The sequence below is a fragment of the Perca fluviatilis genome, chromosome 10 (assembly GCF_010015445.1).
Source record: "Perca fluviatilis chromosome 10, GENO_Pfluv_1.0, whole genome shotgun sequence".
Lineage (NCBI taxonomy): Eukaryota > Metazoa > Chordata > Actinopteri > Perciformes > Percidae > Perca > Perca fluviatilis.
The window spans coordinates 12,072,825-12,090,163 of record NC_053121.1 but is presented as its reverse complement, the minus strand read 5'-3'; the positions used below and the strand labels follow the sequence as shown (position 1 = coordinate 12,090,163).

At 43.1% G+C, this 17,339-nt stretch overlaps 1 protein-coding gene across 2 annotated transcripts; it reads left to right on the top strand.

The window, feature by feature from the left end:
- The first annotated feature begins 1,258 nt into the window (after nt 1-1,258).
- Nucleotides 1,259-16,569, top strand: nocta (nocturnin a). Of its 2 annotated transcripts, none has more exons than XM_039813780.1 (3): nt 1,259-1,868; nt 12,908-13,186; nt 15,224-16,569. In XM_039813780.1, exons 1-3 carry the CDS (start codon nt 1,646-1,648, stop codon nt 16,087-16,089), a joined length of 1,368 nt encoding a protein of 455 aa, XP_039669714.1. In that variant the 5' UTR covers nt 1,259-1,645; the 3' UTR covers nt 16,090-16,569. The 2 variants fall into 2 exon arrangements, with proteins under 2 accessions (XP_039669714.1, XP_039669715.1); XM_039813781.1 differs by lacking the exon at nt 1,259-1,868 and adding an exon at nt 7,551-8,112.
- The last annotated feature ends 770 nt before the right edge of the window (nt 16,570-17,339 follow it).

The following is a 17,339-nucleotide window of genomic DNA, read 5'->3' as shown; positions in this document are numbered from 1 at the left end:
GAACAACAAACTGCCAAAACTTTGTGTTGTGTTAAATAAAAAGGAAAGCAACACACAAATAGAGATACATAGCTCTAAAGTTGTATTTTGCTGCCATATGGAGCTTCTGTGTTTGCTGTTTTCACTGCTTGTCTTTATTTTCTTTGCTTCTGTTTTTCAGCATTATGACGCACATTAGGCTATGTACAGTTTACATACATGTACTTTGAAAACTGGAACAACTTATGTAACTTTGAAAGCGAGTTGATCGAGTTGGTGAATAATTTACAGAGAAACAGTCACTACTGACCCTTCACCTGGTTATCTAATGGCACTATCACATTAGTTTGGCCTCAACTAACTCCAGATCAGATTTGAAAAAAGAACACTGAGAGTGGGTGACACATTCATAGAAAAGACCATTTACATGAAGCAGTGTTTTATGTTGTTCTGACCTGGTTTTAACATCTGTCCTGATTGATCGAATCACAAGTGGACAGCTCTAAGTGCGTGTGTTTTTTTCTTTACCTGTCTGTAGAATGTGTCTCCAAATGTGAGCTAATGCAAGTTGTGACCACTTTCTTGCAACTAAACAAAAATGCAAATGACAACTTTACTAGGCTTTATTTACAATGGGGAAATGTGGCTTTGTTATTCAAACAGTACTTCCCAAACTCATATAATTTGAAATTCGCTGCTCTTACGGACTTAAGTTTTTGGTTAAAACAGAAAAGAAAAGTTAAGCACATAGCCGACAGATGACTTTGGGGATTATATTTGTATTAGTGTGATACGTTGTAATTTATAATTGTTTTATCATGTATATGATATCATTAACCTCACTGGCAGTCACTTTAATCTTAAATACACAGCTGATACCTATCAAAAAAACAGACAACTAAAAACTTTGTACCTTTGGTCTCATCAACTCAGCTTTTCTTTAGGTTGACAGGCTGGCGGTGTTGGCTGATCTAGGCCAGGCTGTTCTTATTTATTTACAGGACTAGTTTTCAGGGGAAGGTGATATAACTTGAGAAGAACACTGCATAGAAAGCATTGGGAAGACGTAGGAGCAGGTGTGGAGGGGCGTGTTGTTGACGTCAGAACCGTCATTGTATATATCCATGCGTCATTCCAGTCTAACAAGCACTCTGGACGCTGATTGGCGTGTTTATGGAAAGTTACGCCCTCTTCTCGCAGGTTCCCGCCTCTTTGGTACACATGTAAGTGCGGCTTGAGCCACTGGTGACTTGAGGGGGATCACTATGTGTAGCCCTTTTTAAATGTATACGTAAATCCGTTTGCGAAGAAAAATAAAACAGTCAGGTACACTTTCAACGAAGTGTATTCACTTTGTATAGTCTATAGTCAGCTCTAACGTATGTTGGTGGCCTCGGTAAAAGCATTATGGACCAGCCCATCATTGGTAAATACCTCAATAGTCGGTGTTCCGTGACTCGCACATGATGTGACGTTTACCGGCTTCTGTTACCTAAAAGCACAAAGACAAAAGGAAGTTTATCCTGTCATACCGCGGGTAAGGGGAACATTCTCACGCTTTTTGTTGGACAAATGGCTCGGTTTCCTTTAGGTGAAAAGACAGCGACACACTCCCGGTAACTTGCGGTTCTTTCTCCGTTAGACTCCCTAACGTTACAGTAAAAAAATGAATCCGGCTCGTCGCTGTTCGGCTTTATTGAGTCAGCTGTGTGTAACCTCGCGGGGTGGGTCCACAGCCAGGAGACCGTTGTCCCCGGGACCAGTCTCAGCCCTGGGGGGAACACGGTGCTGTCGCTCCGGTGTCGGAGGAGGAGGACGAGGAGCGGGAGTCAAAGAGACCTGTCCCCAGCCGAGGCAGAGTGGAGCACCCACAACTGGGACAGCACCAGGTAATGCACACCTCAACATTTCCATTCAGTATTCTCCAAAACAGGTAATATAACTCCGTTAGCCTTTTTACCCAAGGTGGCCTACGTAAGCTCGCTTAACGTCAGGCCTACTCAGCGATCAGTATCTGTCAGACTGTCATCCACATAGACTGTATTAAATATAGACGTAGTCTCCGTGACGTCACCCATAGCTTATAGAGTCATCCTCCATCCCTCGAAATGTGGTTGTTGAAACTATCTACAATATTTGACAAACCTACACCTTCGTTTCATCGTTCCATGTGGTAAATCTATTGTGAAATACTGAAACAAGTGGATATTTTATCAACAAACATAACGTAACTTTTTCCATATTAAGACACTATAGTGATTCTAAATATTTTGTAATAGTTTGTTTATTGGGTGCACCTTTTTTTTATGAGTGTAACTTTTCACCTCAAACTGTCTCCAAACTGGTCATGGTCATTTGCTGCTGATGTAACCGATGCCCCGCTGACCTCTGCCCCATAGTTAGGGATCTGTCTCATACAACTACCTGTACAAACAAATCAGTTCAAATGCCTTTTTTAAAGGAGCATTACAACAAAATACCTCTGAAGCAGCCAGGAAATGTTGCCAAATGATTTAGACCGGACACATGGGAACGGTTTAGTTGTACTGGGTTTCTGCACTGGGCAGAATGTTCCTTTTTAAAATTGTAATTTCTTGGTGGATTAGTCATTCGCTCTACTGAACAATATTATAAACTGAAAGCTACATTTAGTTTTTCTAAACTCCAAGCTTCCAGCCAAACGTTTTTGCTAAAGATCCTTTTTTTGGGGCTTTTCCGCCTTTAATGGACAGGGCAGCTAGGTGAGAAAGGGGAGAGAAAGAGGGGGAAGACATGCAGGAAATCATCACAGGTCGGACTCTAACCCTGGACCTCTGCATCGAGGCATAAACCTCTATGTATATGTGCGCCTGCTCTACCAACTGAGCCAACGTTTTTGGTTATCTACAACATGATATAGAAGTATTTTTCCTTTTTGAAGCACCTGTAATCTGGCATCTTTGGGACAAAATACACTGGCACAATGGGGCCGCAACTTGTGAGTACTTCCACAAGGCTGACTCCTTAGCAGCGGCCCAGGTTAAAGCCTGAACCATGGCCCTTTTGTTGCATATCACCTGGGAGCCAGACAAATCTGCAAGGTCATGTTTAATTTGCTCTGGCAGATACGTCTGCCCCCTCATTCAGATAGATTTCCAGCCATAGATTTTTTTTTCAGTTTTCAGCGGTGATCCAGAATGGATAGCAGACAGTTTTTCTGCTTGGGGTGGAGATGTGTTAACATTCAGAGTTTTATTTTATTTTTTTAATTTATTTAAAAAATTAAAAACATTCTTCAGAATTATGTGTTTGTCCTTGTGGCCCTAAAAATATATGTTTTTTTTAAGATGAAGAGTGATGGTCTGTGGAAAGAAACTCTTCTTGTGTCTGGTTGTTGTGGCGTTCAGTGTTCTGTAGCGACCTACCGGATTTCTGTCAAATCATTTGGTATGGACAAAAAAAAGGAACTTTTCTGCCAGTATGTGACCAAAATGAGCCAGTGTTTCCCCCAGTGTATTGCAAGCCTGGTGGCCAAGTTGCCCCCCCACCACTGGGAATAATTTTTTTTATGTATTTACTAGGCTATGTTCACACTTAGCATCTTTTTTGGAGCTACCAGTGTCTGTTTTACATTATAATCCTATAGTAAACCTTGTTTTCAAAAAAGTTCTGAGCGCTTTTTTTAAACGCCACCACCGACTTCTTTTCTGCAGGTCAGGGAGTCTTTTTGATGTTGAAAAAATGTCTACTTTTCTGAAGAAAAAAAAGACAAGCAGATTAGCCAGACTGGTCGTTTCCATGACAGCAAGAAAAAAATGGAGTCGGAGCACAGCGAGTTATATAATATGACCGGGTGCTCCCAAGGGGGTAAGCTCATGGGTAAGCTTTGCTTCAGAACTCAAACCTCCTATGGCGCCATTTTGACGCTACAAAGAGATCACCTCCCGTTAGCATTCCACTGACTAGCATTCATTTTGACGTCCCTTTGACAGCGAATAACTTTACATCTGAAGCGTTTAAAGACTCTATTTGTCCATTGTTTATTTCTAAAGAAACACGACAATGTATAAAAGGCTCCATTACCTTGTATCTGACGTTATGGCTCCATAGCAGACATTTTTGTAAAAATAGGCTAACGATTGTGTCATAACCAAGTGACTTACTGTCACATAGTAGAGGAATTACCATGTAGTACAGGAGAAGCTCGCAGTCAATTTCGACTTATGTTGGCTGTTTAGGTTCAATTATTAATGTTAACTAGCATGTTAGTGATCAATAATTAGCCTGTGCCCATGTTATCTCCTTACATATACCTACGCTCTCCGTCTCTTTAAGATTGGGAATGATTGAGATTTCTCTTGGCACAGCTACCAGAAGACTTACAACTTTCAGACACGTTGCTCACTTTACATTTACGTTGTCTCTCGTGTTGGAGGCTGCGCAGTAAAGCTGGCGGTCACCGGAAAAGTGCTTCTAATAGCCTTCACTGGTCTCCGTCCAGAGCGACGGGGTCTGTTGGTCCATTATATACGGTCTATGGGTGCTCCCTCTACAGGGAACTCACTTTGTTTTATGTAACGTTAGCAGCACCGCTCCCTCTCTCTGTTCTTTCTCTAGCTTGCTCCACCGCTTTGTTTTATCTAACGTTAGCATTAGCACCGCTCCACATAGCGCTCTAGGATACTGTAGCAGTAGCTGTTGTTATAGCAACAAAAGACTCTCTCGGCTGCTCTTTGGAACCAAAACGCTGCCAGCTTCTTTTTTTTTCAGTCAACTTTTTCTTGTAAAAAAAAAGACGCCAAGTGTGAACATTAGGGCTGCAACTAATGATTATTTTGGTAGTCGACTAATCTGTTTATTTTTATTTATTTTTTTATTTTTGTTTTCTCGATTAGTCATATTTTCAAATAGCTTTTAGCACTGACTTAATGTGCCCTATGGGATTTGGGTTTAACTTTTTTTTTAAATTCTCAATTTTTGCGATTCCATCCATGGTTCTGTTAGAAACTATTAGGCTCTATATTAATGTTGCCATCAGTCTAGGAATGGCCCCTCCGGGAGAACCCTGTATTCCTTAACTTGACAAAGTAATCTTTACTTACAAACAAGGTGTTCCTGGGCAGATAAAGTTTTGCTCCGTTGTCACAGAAGTGCAGATATTGAAACTCCTGTTCCTGTCTAGTCCGAGTCTGTCTGCCTGTCTCGGCCATGTTGGCTGCAAATGAGCTAGTGTGAGGATCTATGTGGAGAGTCTCACATACTACATAAAACCGAACATCTGATGAAATCTGCAACATTAGCTCTCGGACTTGTCAACCCTTCAAGTCTGTTAGTTGGGAGTTTCTGTTGGCGGCGCTCTTTTCTTCAGCCATGGTGTCTTAACCCTGCTCCTGCTCAGTAACTAGTTCTATTTATTCACTCTCTAGAACCTTGACACAGGATGTTCTTGATGTGGCTCTTAAGCCGGTACATCTGTCTGGTAATCTGTTCAAGCAGCCGCGGTTTCCTTCCGGCCACCGCAAACTCTGACACTCCGCTTCTTATCTCACTGCATTTAGCGCTTCTTGCTGACTAATGGACCTTTTTCACAGCAGACATTTTTGACTTGTCATAGTAGGAAAAGCACAGCTGAAATTGATGACCTTAATTCCATCAAGTAAGCGATTTCAGTGAGTCAGCATGCACAATACCAGGGCCTCTCCTAAGTGGAATGCAGCCATCATTAATGGTTTTGAATACACCTGTGCTTTTCCTACTATGACATGTCAACATGTCTGCCGTGAAAAAGGTCTATAGGCTGAAAGGACTGTGTGGAGCACCAGAGATCAACCTGGTGCTGAGATGTTAATACACAGGATTTGCCTGCTTGCTTAAGGTATAAGAAAAGACTGCTTCAGGTCAGTGCAGCTTGATTTGTAAACCAGCATCTTGCATTACAAAGGCATTGTTTCCCTCCCAAAGAAAAAAAAAATTTAAAAAAAAAAAGAAGAGGCCCTTTTAAAGAAATGAACATTTGATATTAAAAAATGCTTTTTGAGGGGGGTTTTTTAAAAAAATGGGTGGTTTTTTTAGGTCAGAAAAAAGGGGCAGCTGATTTAGGTCAGACAATGGCCAGGGCTAAATTGATATAATGGTAGATTAAGTACTTTTTTAGCTGCACAAAATGTACGTTTCGTAGTCATTACGGTTAGGATTTTACAGCACTTTCAAAATAAGAGGAGAATAAGCAAGAGCATGTCAAATGCCCTAGTGGGCCCCGAAAAGAGGGAGCACGTTTGGCCCGCAGGTCGCAAATTGGGCGACCCTGGTCCATAGGAAGCATGATTTTAATGAAATATCGGCCTTCAAAAACTTGCGCTGGTTAAATGCGACGCGGGCCAGTCAGGGACCAGTGTTTGGGTCAAAGTCCAGGTTAGAGGTTTATTTTAGGTATTGTCAGGAAATGGGTCAGGTCTCTAGGTTCATGCCTATGGTCAGGTCAAGTCAAGCCCGCACAAACACACGCACATGCATACTTATGTACATTCCCACGTGACCTGGGTCAGCAGCAAAATGGTGCCCTAAATTAGCCACTTTATTAGCTCCTGTGTTTCTCTGGAGGCTTCAACTCCTAATCTAACTCCTTGCAGATCTTCACTGGCCTCTATATGTAATGGGATTGGTCAGGCCGAGTTACAGTAGTTACATAACCATCAAGACATGGTCAAGTGAGAGTGTGCACACTATGGTTACATCAATCAGTCAGGACTGTTTTTATCTTCCATTCCAAAGTGAAATCTCTTGAGGTAGCTAAAAAAAAACTAAAAACTAAAACTGATCTGATGACTGTGATGAAGTCAGGTCTGCTTGTAAAGCTATACAATTCTAGGAGTCGTTGCATTTGCTACATGCAGATATTGCCACACTTGCTCATACAGACGTGGAGAACAACAGTTAATCTTTGTGGTCAAAAACTGTACCGTATGTGTCCCACATTGGCGTCAGAGCCATTATATGAGGGTGGGACTTTTTATTCACATTGTTAGTTTCGGGTCTAAGTTTCAAATGACAAACGGTAGAAATGTAAGCAAGGTACTTGTCATTCGTGTGTGTGTGTGTGTGTGTGTGTGTGTGTGTGTGTGTGTGTGTGTGTTTTTTGTTGTGTGTGTGTGTGTGTGTGTGTGTGTGTGTGTGTGTGTGTGTGTGTGTGTGTGTGTGTGTGTGTGTGTGTGTGTGTGTGTGTGTGTGTGTGTGTGTGTGTGTGTGTGTGTGTGTGTGTGTGTGTGTGTGTGTGTGTGTGTGTGTGTTTTCAAATGACAAACGGTAGAAATGTAAGCAAGGTACTTGTCATTCCCAGACAGAACTGTGTGCGTGCATGTGTGGTTTCAAATGACAGACGGTAGAAATGTAAGCAAGGTACTTGTCATTCCCAGACAGAAGTGTGTGTGGGATTGAGTCAAAAGTAAACCACGCAGTGAGTGGCGTGTTCATGGTAATAAAGGAACATGTCACCCAGTGCAACAGTGTGGCTCATTGATGTGTATTTAACAGTATTTTTTTTTTTTTTTATTAAAACAATGGAGCTTTATAGCACAGAGAAAGAAGATATATCAGGCTGTGACACACACACACACACACACACACACACACACACACACACAATACTTGTTATTAGGATACTTTTATTGTTGGTTCTGAGGTTTCTTGTTGTTTACAGTAAGATAAATAATCTTTTAAGTGTACTGGCTGTTGGCATTTTTTGAAGCAGGGCACACTTGCCTTCTTTCCTGGCGGCATATGACATATTAAAATGTAGAATGAACACACAACGTGAAGGTTCCCGCCAGCCAGGGACAACTCATTGTTAACTGACATTCCAGTTGACTGTGTTCCTGGATTGCTTACGCTGCAGAGCTCTCATTCTGTTACTTGAGCGAGAGGGAGAGCATTCTTGAATGGGCTCAGTTAATGACCGAGTCACCTCCTTGATCTAGCTGCCACAGCAGCAGTCCCTGGGACTGTCTCATGAGAGTCACACTGTCCTCCCATACCCACATTACCCACTTACCCAGCACACTGCCTGGAGGAAGAAGAGCAAGCGATGACTGAGAGGACGACCGGCAGGAAGAAAGGAAGAGCGTGAGGTGGATAACTAGTGGACAGACTAAAAACTATGTATGTATGTATGTATGTATGTATGTATGTAGCGCCCAGAATGTTGTGCTGCGCCCCTGGATGGCATTAAATATTGACTGATGACATTGTCATTGTAGAAGCGATCAGCATCCAGACTTGTGGAAACCACGTAACTGTATGTATGTACATATGTATAAATTATGACACTGAAGGAGGACGTTATTAAGTAAGATGAAGTAATCCCATTGTTTGCAACAGTAGACAGTAGCCTGACGTATAACAAAGAAACATTGCTTGTTTGAATTGACACAGTCGGTCTGGTCATTGTGAGGCCACATTTAGGGGTGTTGTGTTGCACCGTGCTGTATCGAGAGGTTTTTAAGCCAAGCTAGTGGTGTACCTCTGGGGAGGACGGAGTCAGGCGATCAGTTGGTAGGTTGAAGGTTGACCGTTTTTGGTTTTGACTGAAATATCTTAACACATTTTGAATGTAATTCCATGAGATTGTGTGCAGGCTTCCCTGATGCCATCACTGCAAAACAAGCACTTTTGTGAAGGTAAATACAAGCTGGACAATTGCCCTGTTAACTTACTTTGTAGCTTGTTTCGCCGCTGCCGACTGCAGTGATCTTGCGTAGTATAGATTGTTGTTACCATTAGTCACTGTGACATAAAAACATAGGAAAATAGGGTCCAGGTTGAAAAACATCAGTAGTTACCCTTTTAAGCACATGAAATGGTGCACACTGACCCAAAGTCAGATAGGTGAATTAACCAGGTTAAGAAATGTCTCGAACCATGTAAATGTGACACTGCCAAAGAGAACAAGCCACTCTCTTGTCTCTTTCTCTTCCCTCGGCTCTATTCACAGTTATACAGAGAGCACATGACTTCGTTAGACAACGTGCGGTTTCTAATCAAAACCTCACCTACTTATACAATTAGTTAGGCCAGAGGTTCTCAATTATTCTTTCAGCCAAGGACCAGATAGAAAATATGTATGTCATGTTTGTCCCTTGGAATAATTTGACCTATTCTTTACACTTCTATAGCCTTAGTTATGTAAAAGAACAACACAAGAGACATGTATTAGAAATATATTAGACATGGATTAAAAAGAATTCCACTCAACACAGAATACTCATTGCAAAACATTGCAATTAACATATATATATTTAGCTGCAAGTAACACTGTACCTAAACACTATCAAAAGCCAATCAAGAAAAAAAATGGCTGAGTTTGAAGTGCATTTTAGAATACACACACTCACACACACACACATCAAGGGAAGTGTGTGTTTGACTATTAGTGCAATAATCAGCTAAATAAAATGTGAATTCTGATTCATATAAATCGTGATAATGGAGAAACCTTATTGGTCCCCCCCTCTCTCTCTCCCTCTTTCTCTCTCCATGTATGAGAGAGGCCTACTGCTCTCTAGAGGTCATTCTGTCACACACCGAGCAAGAGGGGGAGGGAGGCGGTAGGAACTGATGATTCAGGGAGAGGGAGACAGACATACTGGAGGACGAGATAAAGGATGAGTCACAGCGTGGTTAGACAGGGAGGGATCCAGCTATGTAGTGGCAGAGGATAAAAGGGCAGAAGGGAATGACAGGTGGATTGTGCTGGTCCTCAGACGTAGGAAGAAGAGGGAGAGAAGCATTAGACCAGACATGGAGGCCATGGGTAAGATATTTATACTACACACACTTGCTTACAATTACGACTGGAAGCAGCAGGCAACAGTAAGGAAATAAAAAGTTGAGGTCCTTAAGCCGCCTACACATGATAGGCGACAAGACCGCTTTGCACGGGCCGTTCCATTGATTTCCTATGGGGAGGGCGGTGCCGTCCAACTATGCGCTGTTAACTTGTAACATGTAATAACATATATTACGTAAAGCATGAAGGCTCTGCCGCGTATGAGATAAATGGTTGTGATTGGCCTGACCAGGATCTGGTCGGCTGGAAATCTGTCTGAATGGGAGGGGGACCAGACGTATATGCCAGAGCAAATAAAAAAAAGCTCGTAGATTTGTCGGTTTCCAAGGCTAGGGTTTTGTAGAAAATCCTTTTGTATTCCTAACAAAGGTAAGATATAAAAAAAAAATTGTTTGGTTATCAGTGCCAACATTCAGATCCAGGTATAATATTGGCTCCTATATCTAAAAATGTAAGACGTCTGTCTGATACTCATTCTTCTCTTAGGTTTTGGGTTGGACATGGTTTGGTTCAGTTGGATCTGGTCGGGACTTCATCTATAGCTGTAGTCTCTGCTCCTGCATCTCTAGCTATGTTTCCATCCACATGTTTTCATGCAAATTAAGTGATATGAAATAAAAAATGCCTTATGGAAACCGTAAAATTAGATTGAGTTTCATGGATATCGACTCAAAGTTTATACATTCGGTCTCATCGGATTTTCTCTTGATCGATATACGGCTTATGCGATGAACGCTGATGGAAACGTTATTTGCCGAATAAATAATGAATTGCGATTTTAGTTTGAGGTAATTTTATGGTTAAACAGACGCACCTGTATGGGTCAGAAGAGGTGAAGACCTCGTGCCCAATGTGCACTACCGGGAATTCGACACAAATGTCCCTTATCATGCAACGTCTACTAGAGCCTGTAGTACTACGATTGATGGCCAGCCCTTTCTATTGACAAAATCCTTGCAGCCTTCAGCAGGGGGTCTAATCGGGACACGAGTCCCTTCTATTGCGCCATACACCTCTGGCACAAGGTCCGCTCTATGGTTACGCAGCAAGATCTCATGCGCCTTATCCACTCCAGGTAGGTATTTGCCTTCACATTATCCTCGTTCGTATGGCATTGCACACGGCGTAAACACGCGGTGCTCTTGCTGACCCAAATGTTTTGCCTACCACTCGGTACTCTGCGCATGTAGCCAGTTTGTAGAGCGCAACGGCGATACGCTTCTCGGGTTGGAACCGGAGGGCCATGGCTTATCTGGGTCAAGGGACAGGTCAGTAAAATTACACAACCAGTCAAATCCAAAAATACTTCAACCAAAGGGTTTCCGTGAAGTGTCTCTAAACCGCGATCTTCCAGAACAGTTTGGAGTGCTCTCATACCCACACACCAGACCGCCTCCGTTGTCGTCGGGCATTTACGTGCTTTTGCATCTGGATCATCGTAGCAATGTGTTGATACCATCGTTGTTTTCTTATCATAGCTTTATATGTCTATCAGCTGGCACATAAACGCTATTACAACTTCACAACAATTATTACTCATACTGTATGTAGGTAGACGGCGCAAGCCATTTTGTCTAGCAAAACTTTGTTAGCAAATGTCAGCTTGAATGTTGTGCGATTCAGTGCAAAAATGAATGGAAACACCTTAAAATGTCTCGCATCATATCGATACACCAATTTGACCGCAAAACAGCATGTGATGTCATTACGCACAGGTTTTTATTCGCTTTAAAACGAAGTTTAATGGAAACACACTTTCACCGGCTTTATTCGTATGAGTTTTTCTTTTTACCGAACTTCAGATAATTTGATTGAAAAGTGGATGGAAACTTGGCTTCTGTCTCAAACACTCATCCAAACAGAATAACACCATAGAATTTAAGCATCTTCAGAGATGTTACTTGGATTGTTGGCATGTCTTTTTGATGTTGGCAGTGAAGGTGGACAGTCATAGCTTAATGATTGTCATGCTACTCATTTTCCTGCCTGGTGGAAATAGTGGGGTAAATTTGTCACATTAGCATGGTTTGCTAATATGACAGCAGAGATACTGCAGTGGACCTTTTTAATAAATCCCATTTTCTTTACTTCTCTCAATGCCTTATGGGTAGTATGACATGGTATGAAAATGGCACTGGAAAAGTCATATGGAATTAACCAGGATAAAATGTTTTTATATCCATGATTCATACTCATACCTTCCTTTTTAGCGAGTGGAGAGCAGAAACTGAAGCCTTAGAGCGCTCATAACAAGAGAACGCACGGCACTTCTGTTAAAGCAGGACAAAAGAAGGAATGACACAATATTCCTCTTACAAATGAAAATTTGAATTCATGCATTCAGGCACTAAAACACATGCTTGGTCAAGTCAGTACACGCACTCGCACTTTCTTGGTCTGATATGACCAGTAGCTTATGTTGACTAAAGGCGCGGACACACCAACCCGATTATCGGCTGTCGGACAGTCTGGCGAGGTCGGTGACTCAAGTCTGTTCGGTGCGTTCCGTGCCGTCGGCTTTCATTGGGGCCGATTTGACTTGTTGAATCTGCCAGTGGGCAGTCAGACTCAATGACCAATTACCGGAAATGACAAGTGGGATGTGCGTGACGAACACCTCTCAAAATCTGATGAATCTTTTAAACTGACCTTTGTCGATCTGAAATGAAGATTCAGCAACTGCATGGCCTATTTCTCGCTTAAAATGTTTTCAGAAACGCGTTTCGGTGAACTATTTTCGTAAAATACGAGATCGTATTCTGAACGAGCCGCCATTATGGTCGGTTTTGAAATTCGGGAGAAGCCAGACCCACGTGACGCGTTCGTCCAATCAGCTGCCAGTTTTCATGTTTTGGGCGACTATACAGATTAGCGCCGCCTGCTGTTATGGAGACGTATTACTTATCGCGCACGCGCAGAACGTACGCTCAAGTCGGCGTCGCTTCGGTGTGTTCCGAGGGACTTTTTTTGACCAACTCGGGGAGACTGATCAGTCCGACTGCCTTTTCTGCCGACGGTCGGTCGTCGGGTTGGTGTGTCAGAGCCTTAATGTTACCAAACCGACACAAAGCACCTTCTTAATATTTCCCCTTGTCTCCTCTCCATCAGCTTGTCCAATGGGTGGCAGCAGCAGCAGGTTGTTTGGTACGTTTGCCCAGTCACTGAACCGCGCCCCGTTGGCCCAACCAGCCCCGTACCCAGAGGAGAACCCAGACCAGGACCTGGCCCAGACCGACCCGGACCAGCTGCTCCGAGAGTGTGAGGAGGCCCTGCAGAGGCGTCCGGCCCGGCCACATCGCCATCTGGTCTATCCCAGCGGCACGGCGTCCCGCCGCCACAAGCACAACCCAGCCATACGGATCATGCAGTGGAATATACTCGCACAAGGTAAAAATCTGGGGATAAACCATACAGTACTATTATTACAGTAGTAGTTTTGTGGATTTGGAATGACTCCAGTGACATACAGAAATGTAGAAGTTGTATCCAAATTCAAGGGGTTATTTTTTTTAACCACTGCTAGCGTGGTTAAAAAATAAGCCCTTGAATTTGCCGGTCAGTTGACTGGTTGGGTCCAGAAATATCTCTACTGTACAGATTGCGACTTTGCACAGACATTCATATTGCCCAGAGTGTGAGTTTGGTGATGCCCTGGCATTTTCTCTGGCGACACCATGATGTTCACATTTGGGGTTTTGAGTAAACTATATTGACGGCTATATGATGGATTGCCAACAACTTTGATTCAGACATTGATGTTCCCCTCAGGATAAATTGTCGTCACGTTGGTGGTCCTCTGACTTTTCATCTAGCACCACCATCGGGTCAAAATTTCCAGTACTTTGGTTTATAACCAAATATCTGCAAAGCTAATGACAACATCAGCCAGAGCTGCAGTTTAGTGCTAACTATTCTAACATGCTAAACTAAAATGTGTTACCATTTAGCTCAAAGCGCCGCTGTGCTTTAAGTATAATCTGGAACTTTTCTGCATTAAAATGTCTAAAAACGACTGATCTCATAAAGTGATGTATGTATGACACGCCAATTGTATTGTGTAACATATGCCGTTTTCCCGTTTTTAGCATGTTTATCAACGCCGTTTGACCGCCATCACGTGTGAATTTTCGCCGTAGCTAGTAGTATGAAAGGACATAAGTCCGCAGAGGGAGGTTGGTTGGTGGGGCAGATGGGTAAAACACAGGACTTTCAACCAGGAGAGCCAGGATCACGTCCCGCGTGTGGCGTTTGTCAACTGTTTTTATTTTTTTTAAGCCTTCCCCAATGTTTCTTTCCTAAACCCAACCGTTTATTGTTTTCCTAAGTGTGTGACGTTGGTCACCGTCGTGTTTTTGTCGTTTTATGTGTTACTAAAGCCTTTCCCAATGTTCTTTTCCTAAACCCAACCTTTTTTTTTTCCTTTTTACACGCGTGGTGACATTCTCGCCATAATGCACGTCGTTTATAACGTTTACGGACGATGATAAAAGTGGGAAAGCGCGAAATATGCGGCAAGGATAACATGCAACATAACCCATTTGGCTTTAGGAAAGTGGTGTGTAGTCATGATGCTATGTTCTAAATTTTGTTTAATTGAGTACTTACATTATCCTAAATGCTTCCAACAATGTTCAAACCCAGAGAAATCCATAACTTTAATCAAAGACATGTAAGGATCCGTTACATTTGGTCATATGCCCTTAGTGCATGCGTCAGCATTGTGGTTGTCTGCCAGAAGCTGTCAGAAATTGACTTTTGTTAAGTTTTTAAGCCACATTTTTACTAGGGATAGACCAATCATGTGCCCTGGCTGATTATCGGGGCCGTTTTTTTGCCAGTTTGCAGATTATCTGTATCTGCGTTATTTAGTTGACTGATAACCAATAAAGTTGATGAATTAAAGTGTTCTGCTATGGCTCGGCTACAGCTCTGTGTCTGTCCCTCTGCTTCGGTTTCACTCACCACTGATGTCCCGCCCACAACACTATCCGACTCTCTGTTACTGGGTGTTATGTTGAAAGTTTCTCATTTCACTTAAAGCATTTAAAGAAAGTTTTGTGCTCCAAGGCTGCAACACAGGCCGCTTCAGAAATCAAAACTAGCGCATGTTAAATTGGGAAGCGGTGATCAGATTTGAAACCAAATCCTCTGAACAATTCCGATAAAGAAACTATTCTACTGGAATCGTAATTTTTGAACCGATTCCAAGTAGGAATCTGTTCTCGATGCCCAATCCTACTGAACAGTGTCAGAGAAACACTGCTTTTTAACGTGAAACTGCTTTTAATCAGTGTTTTCTTACCGGTTTTAATCACCTGGTACGCTTCTTTTGGAGAGGAGACCTAACGGTCTTGCAGAACCGAGGATAAAAAATGGATGACTTTGATAAAAAAAAAAACGAAATATCTCTCTCTTTGTTTCCAGCTCTCGGCGAGGGGAAGGACGGGTTTATCCGCTGTCCAATGGACGCTCTCAACTGGCAGGAAAGGAAGTACCTGATCATGGAGGAGATCCTCACCTACCGCCCCGACATCCTGTGCCTCCAGGAAGTGGACCACTACTACGACACGTTCCAGCCCATCCTGGCCAGCCTCGGTTACCACGGCAGCTTCCTGGCCAAGCCCTGGTCGCCCTGTCTGGATGTGGAGCAGAACAACGGCCCCGATGGCTGCGCTCTGTTTTACCGCCGCTCGCGCTTCTCCCTCCAGGCCACCGCTCACCTGCGGCTGTCGGCCATGATGCTGCCCACCAACCAGGTCGCCATCGTCCAGACGCTGATCTGCCAGGTGACGGGCCAGCGGCTGTGCGTGGCCGTCACCCACCTGAAAGCTCGCAGCGGCTGGGAGAGGATGCGGAGTGCGCAGGGTGCCGACTTGCTGCAGAGTTTGCGCAGCATAACGTCCCAGAGTAGCAGCGGCCAGACAGAGGCGGCGCCAGGCACCGTCCCTCTGGTGGTGTGCGGGGACTTCAACGCGGAGCCCTCCGAGGACGTTTACCGGCGCTTCAGCTCCTCCGCCCTCGGCCTGAACTCGGCGTACAAGCTGTTGAGCGCTGACGGACAGACGGAGCCGGCCTATACCACGTGGAAGATCCGCCCCTCTGGAGAGAGCTGCAGCACTCTGGACTATATCTGGTACACCCACGGCGCTCTGAGTGTGGACTGCCTTTTGGACATTCCCACAGAGGAGCAGATCGGCCCCGACCGCCTGCCCTCCTACCACTACCCCTCTGACCATTTATCACTGCTCTGTGACATCAGCTTCAGGGAGGAGCCCCATAGGTTGATGTAGGCTGCCAATCACAGCACCACGGGACCAATAGGAGGACTGAGAGTGGACTGCTTGAAACGATACTCAACCTTTTTACTGTAAATCGGGAGTGAGGAAAGTGAATGTGATACCATCTGCCAGATTGAGTCATGGAAGTGAAATCTGATTATTGTGAATAATTCGCATTGAGACACAAACCACGTTCTGTAATGTTGCTATTATTTAAAACATAGTCATAATGGGGAACATTAGAAGAAGTGAAATGAGACATCGTAACCTCACTTCTGATGGAAAAGCTACTTCTAGCTTTACCAATAATTTGGGATTTGCTCCGTTGACTTGTGTAGAGGTGGGTGAGCCTGTCAGCCCCATGTTTCTTTGAGCTTTTTAAAGTGCTCATATTATGCTTTTTGGCTTTCTTTTCCCTTTTTTATAGTGTTATATATCTTTTTTTTGTGCACGTTATAGGTTTACAAAATGAAAAAGCCCAAAGACTACCCCAAAGGCACTTACCATCTCCAACAGAAACCACTGTTCACCAACTGCTCCAAACGGCTCTATTGTAGTCCAGCCTTTACTTCCGTGACGAACACGCATCACTTTGTAACACACATTATAATGCTCGCCTAGCTGCTAGCGTGGCACGCCCTCAAAATTAAACCATGTAAACCTACTCTAATATCATCTCTAAATACAATTGTGAACCTGAAAATGAGAATAATATGAGCACTTTAACTAAACGCATTTCTTTAACCTAACTTCAGCTGAAATGGCAGCTAAGGGGCTCATCTCCTGAAGTTTGAACACTGGAAACCAAGTGCAGTTAAAAGTATTATCACTTAATTTTATGACTTTTTTTCTTTTTACTTTTTGTCAGTTGGTTATAGCATAATCAACATTTAGTGTTTTTAAATTCATTATTTTGAATTGAGGTTTCTCAGTTTGACATGGGTAACCACGACAGTGTTGTTGCTGTGACTTCATTGTACATGAGAACTGTTTAATTTATAAAAATAAAGTAATTATTTTGACTCTTATTCTTCTTTTTGACTCTTATTGATTTCCTGCCTGGTACAGTTTACTCATGAAGAAGTATGTTGTTAACATAAAATGGATAGAAAGCCCATTGAGCTGTTCGCCATAGTCATTTGACTGGTACCAAAAAAATGGCGATTGTTGTTACTTGTCATGGTGACAACACGTCAGTGAGTCTTATGTTGTGTATGTACAAATGAGGAAATGTACATACACCAAAAGATGCGTACGCCTTA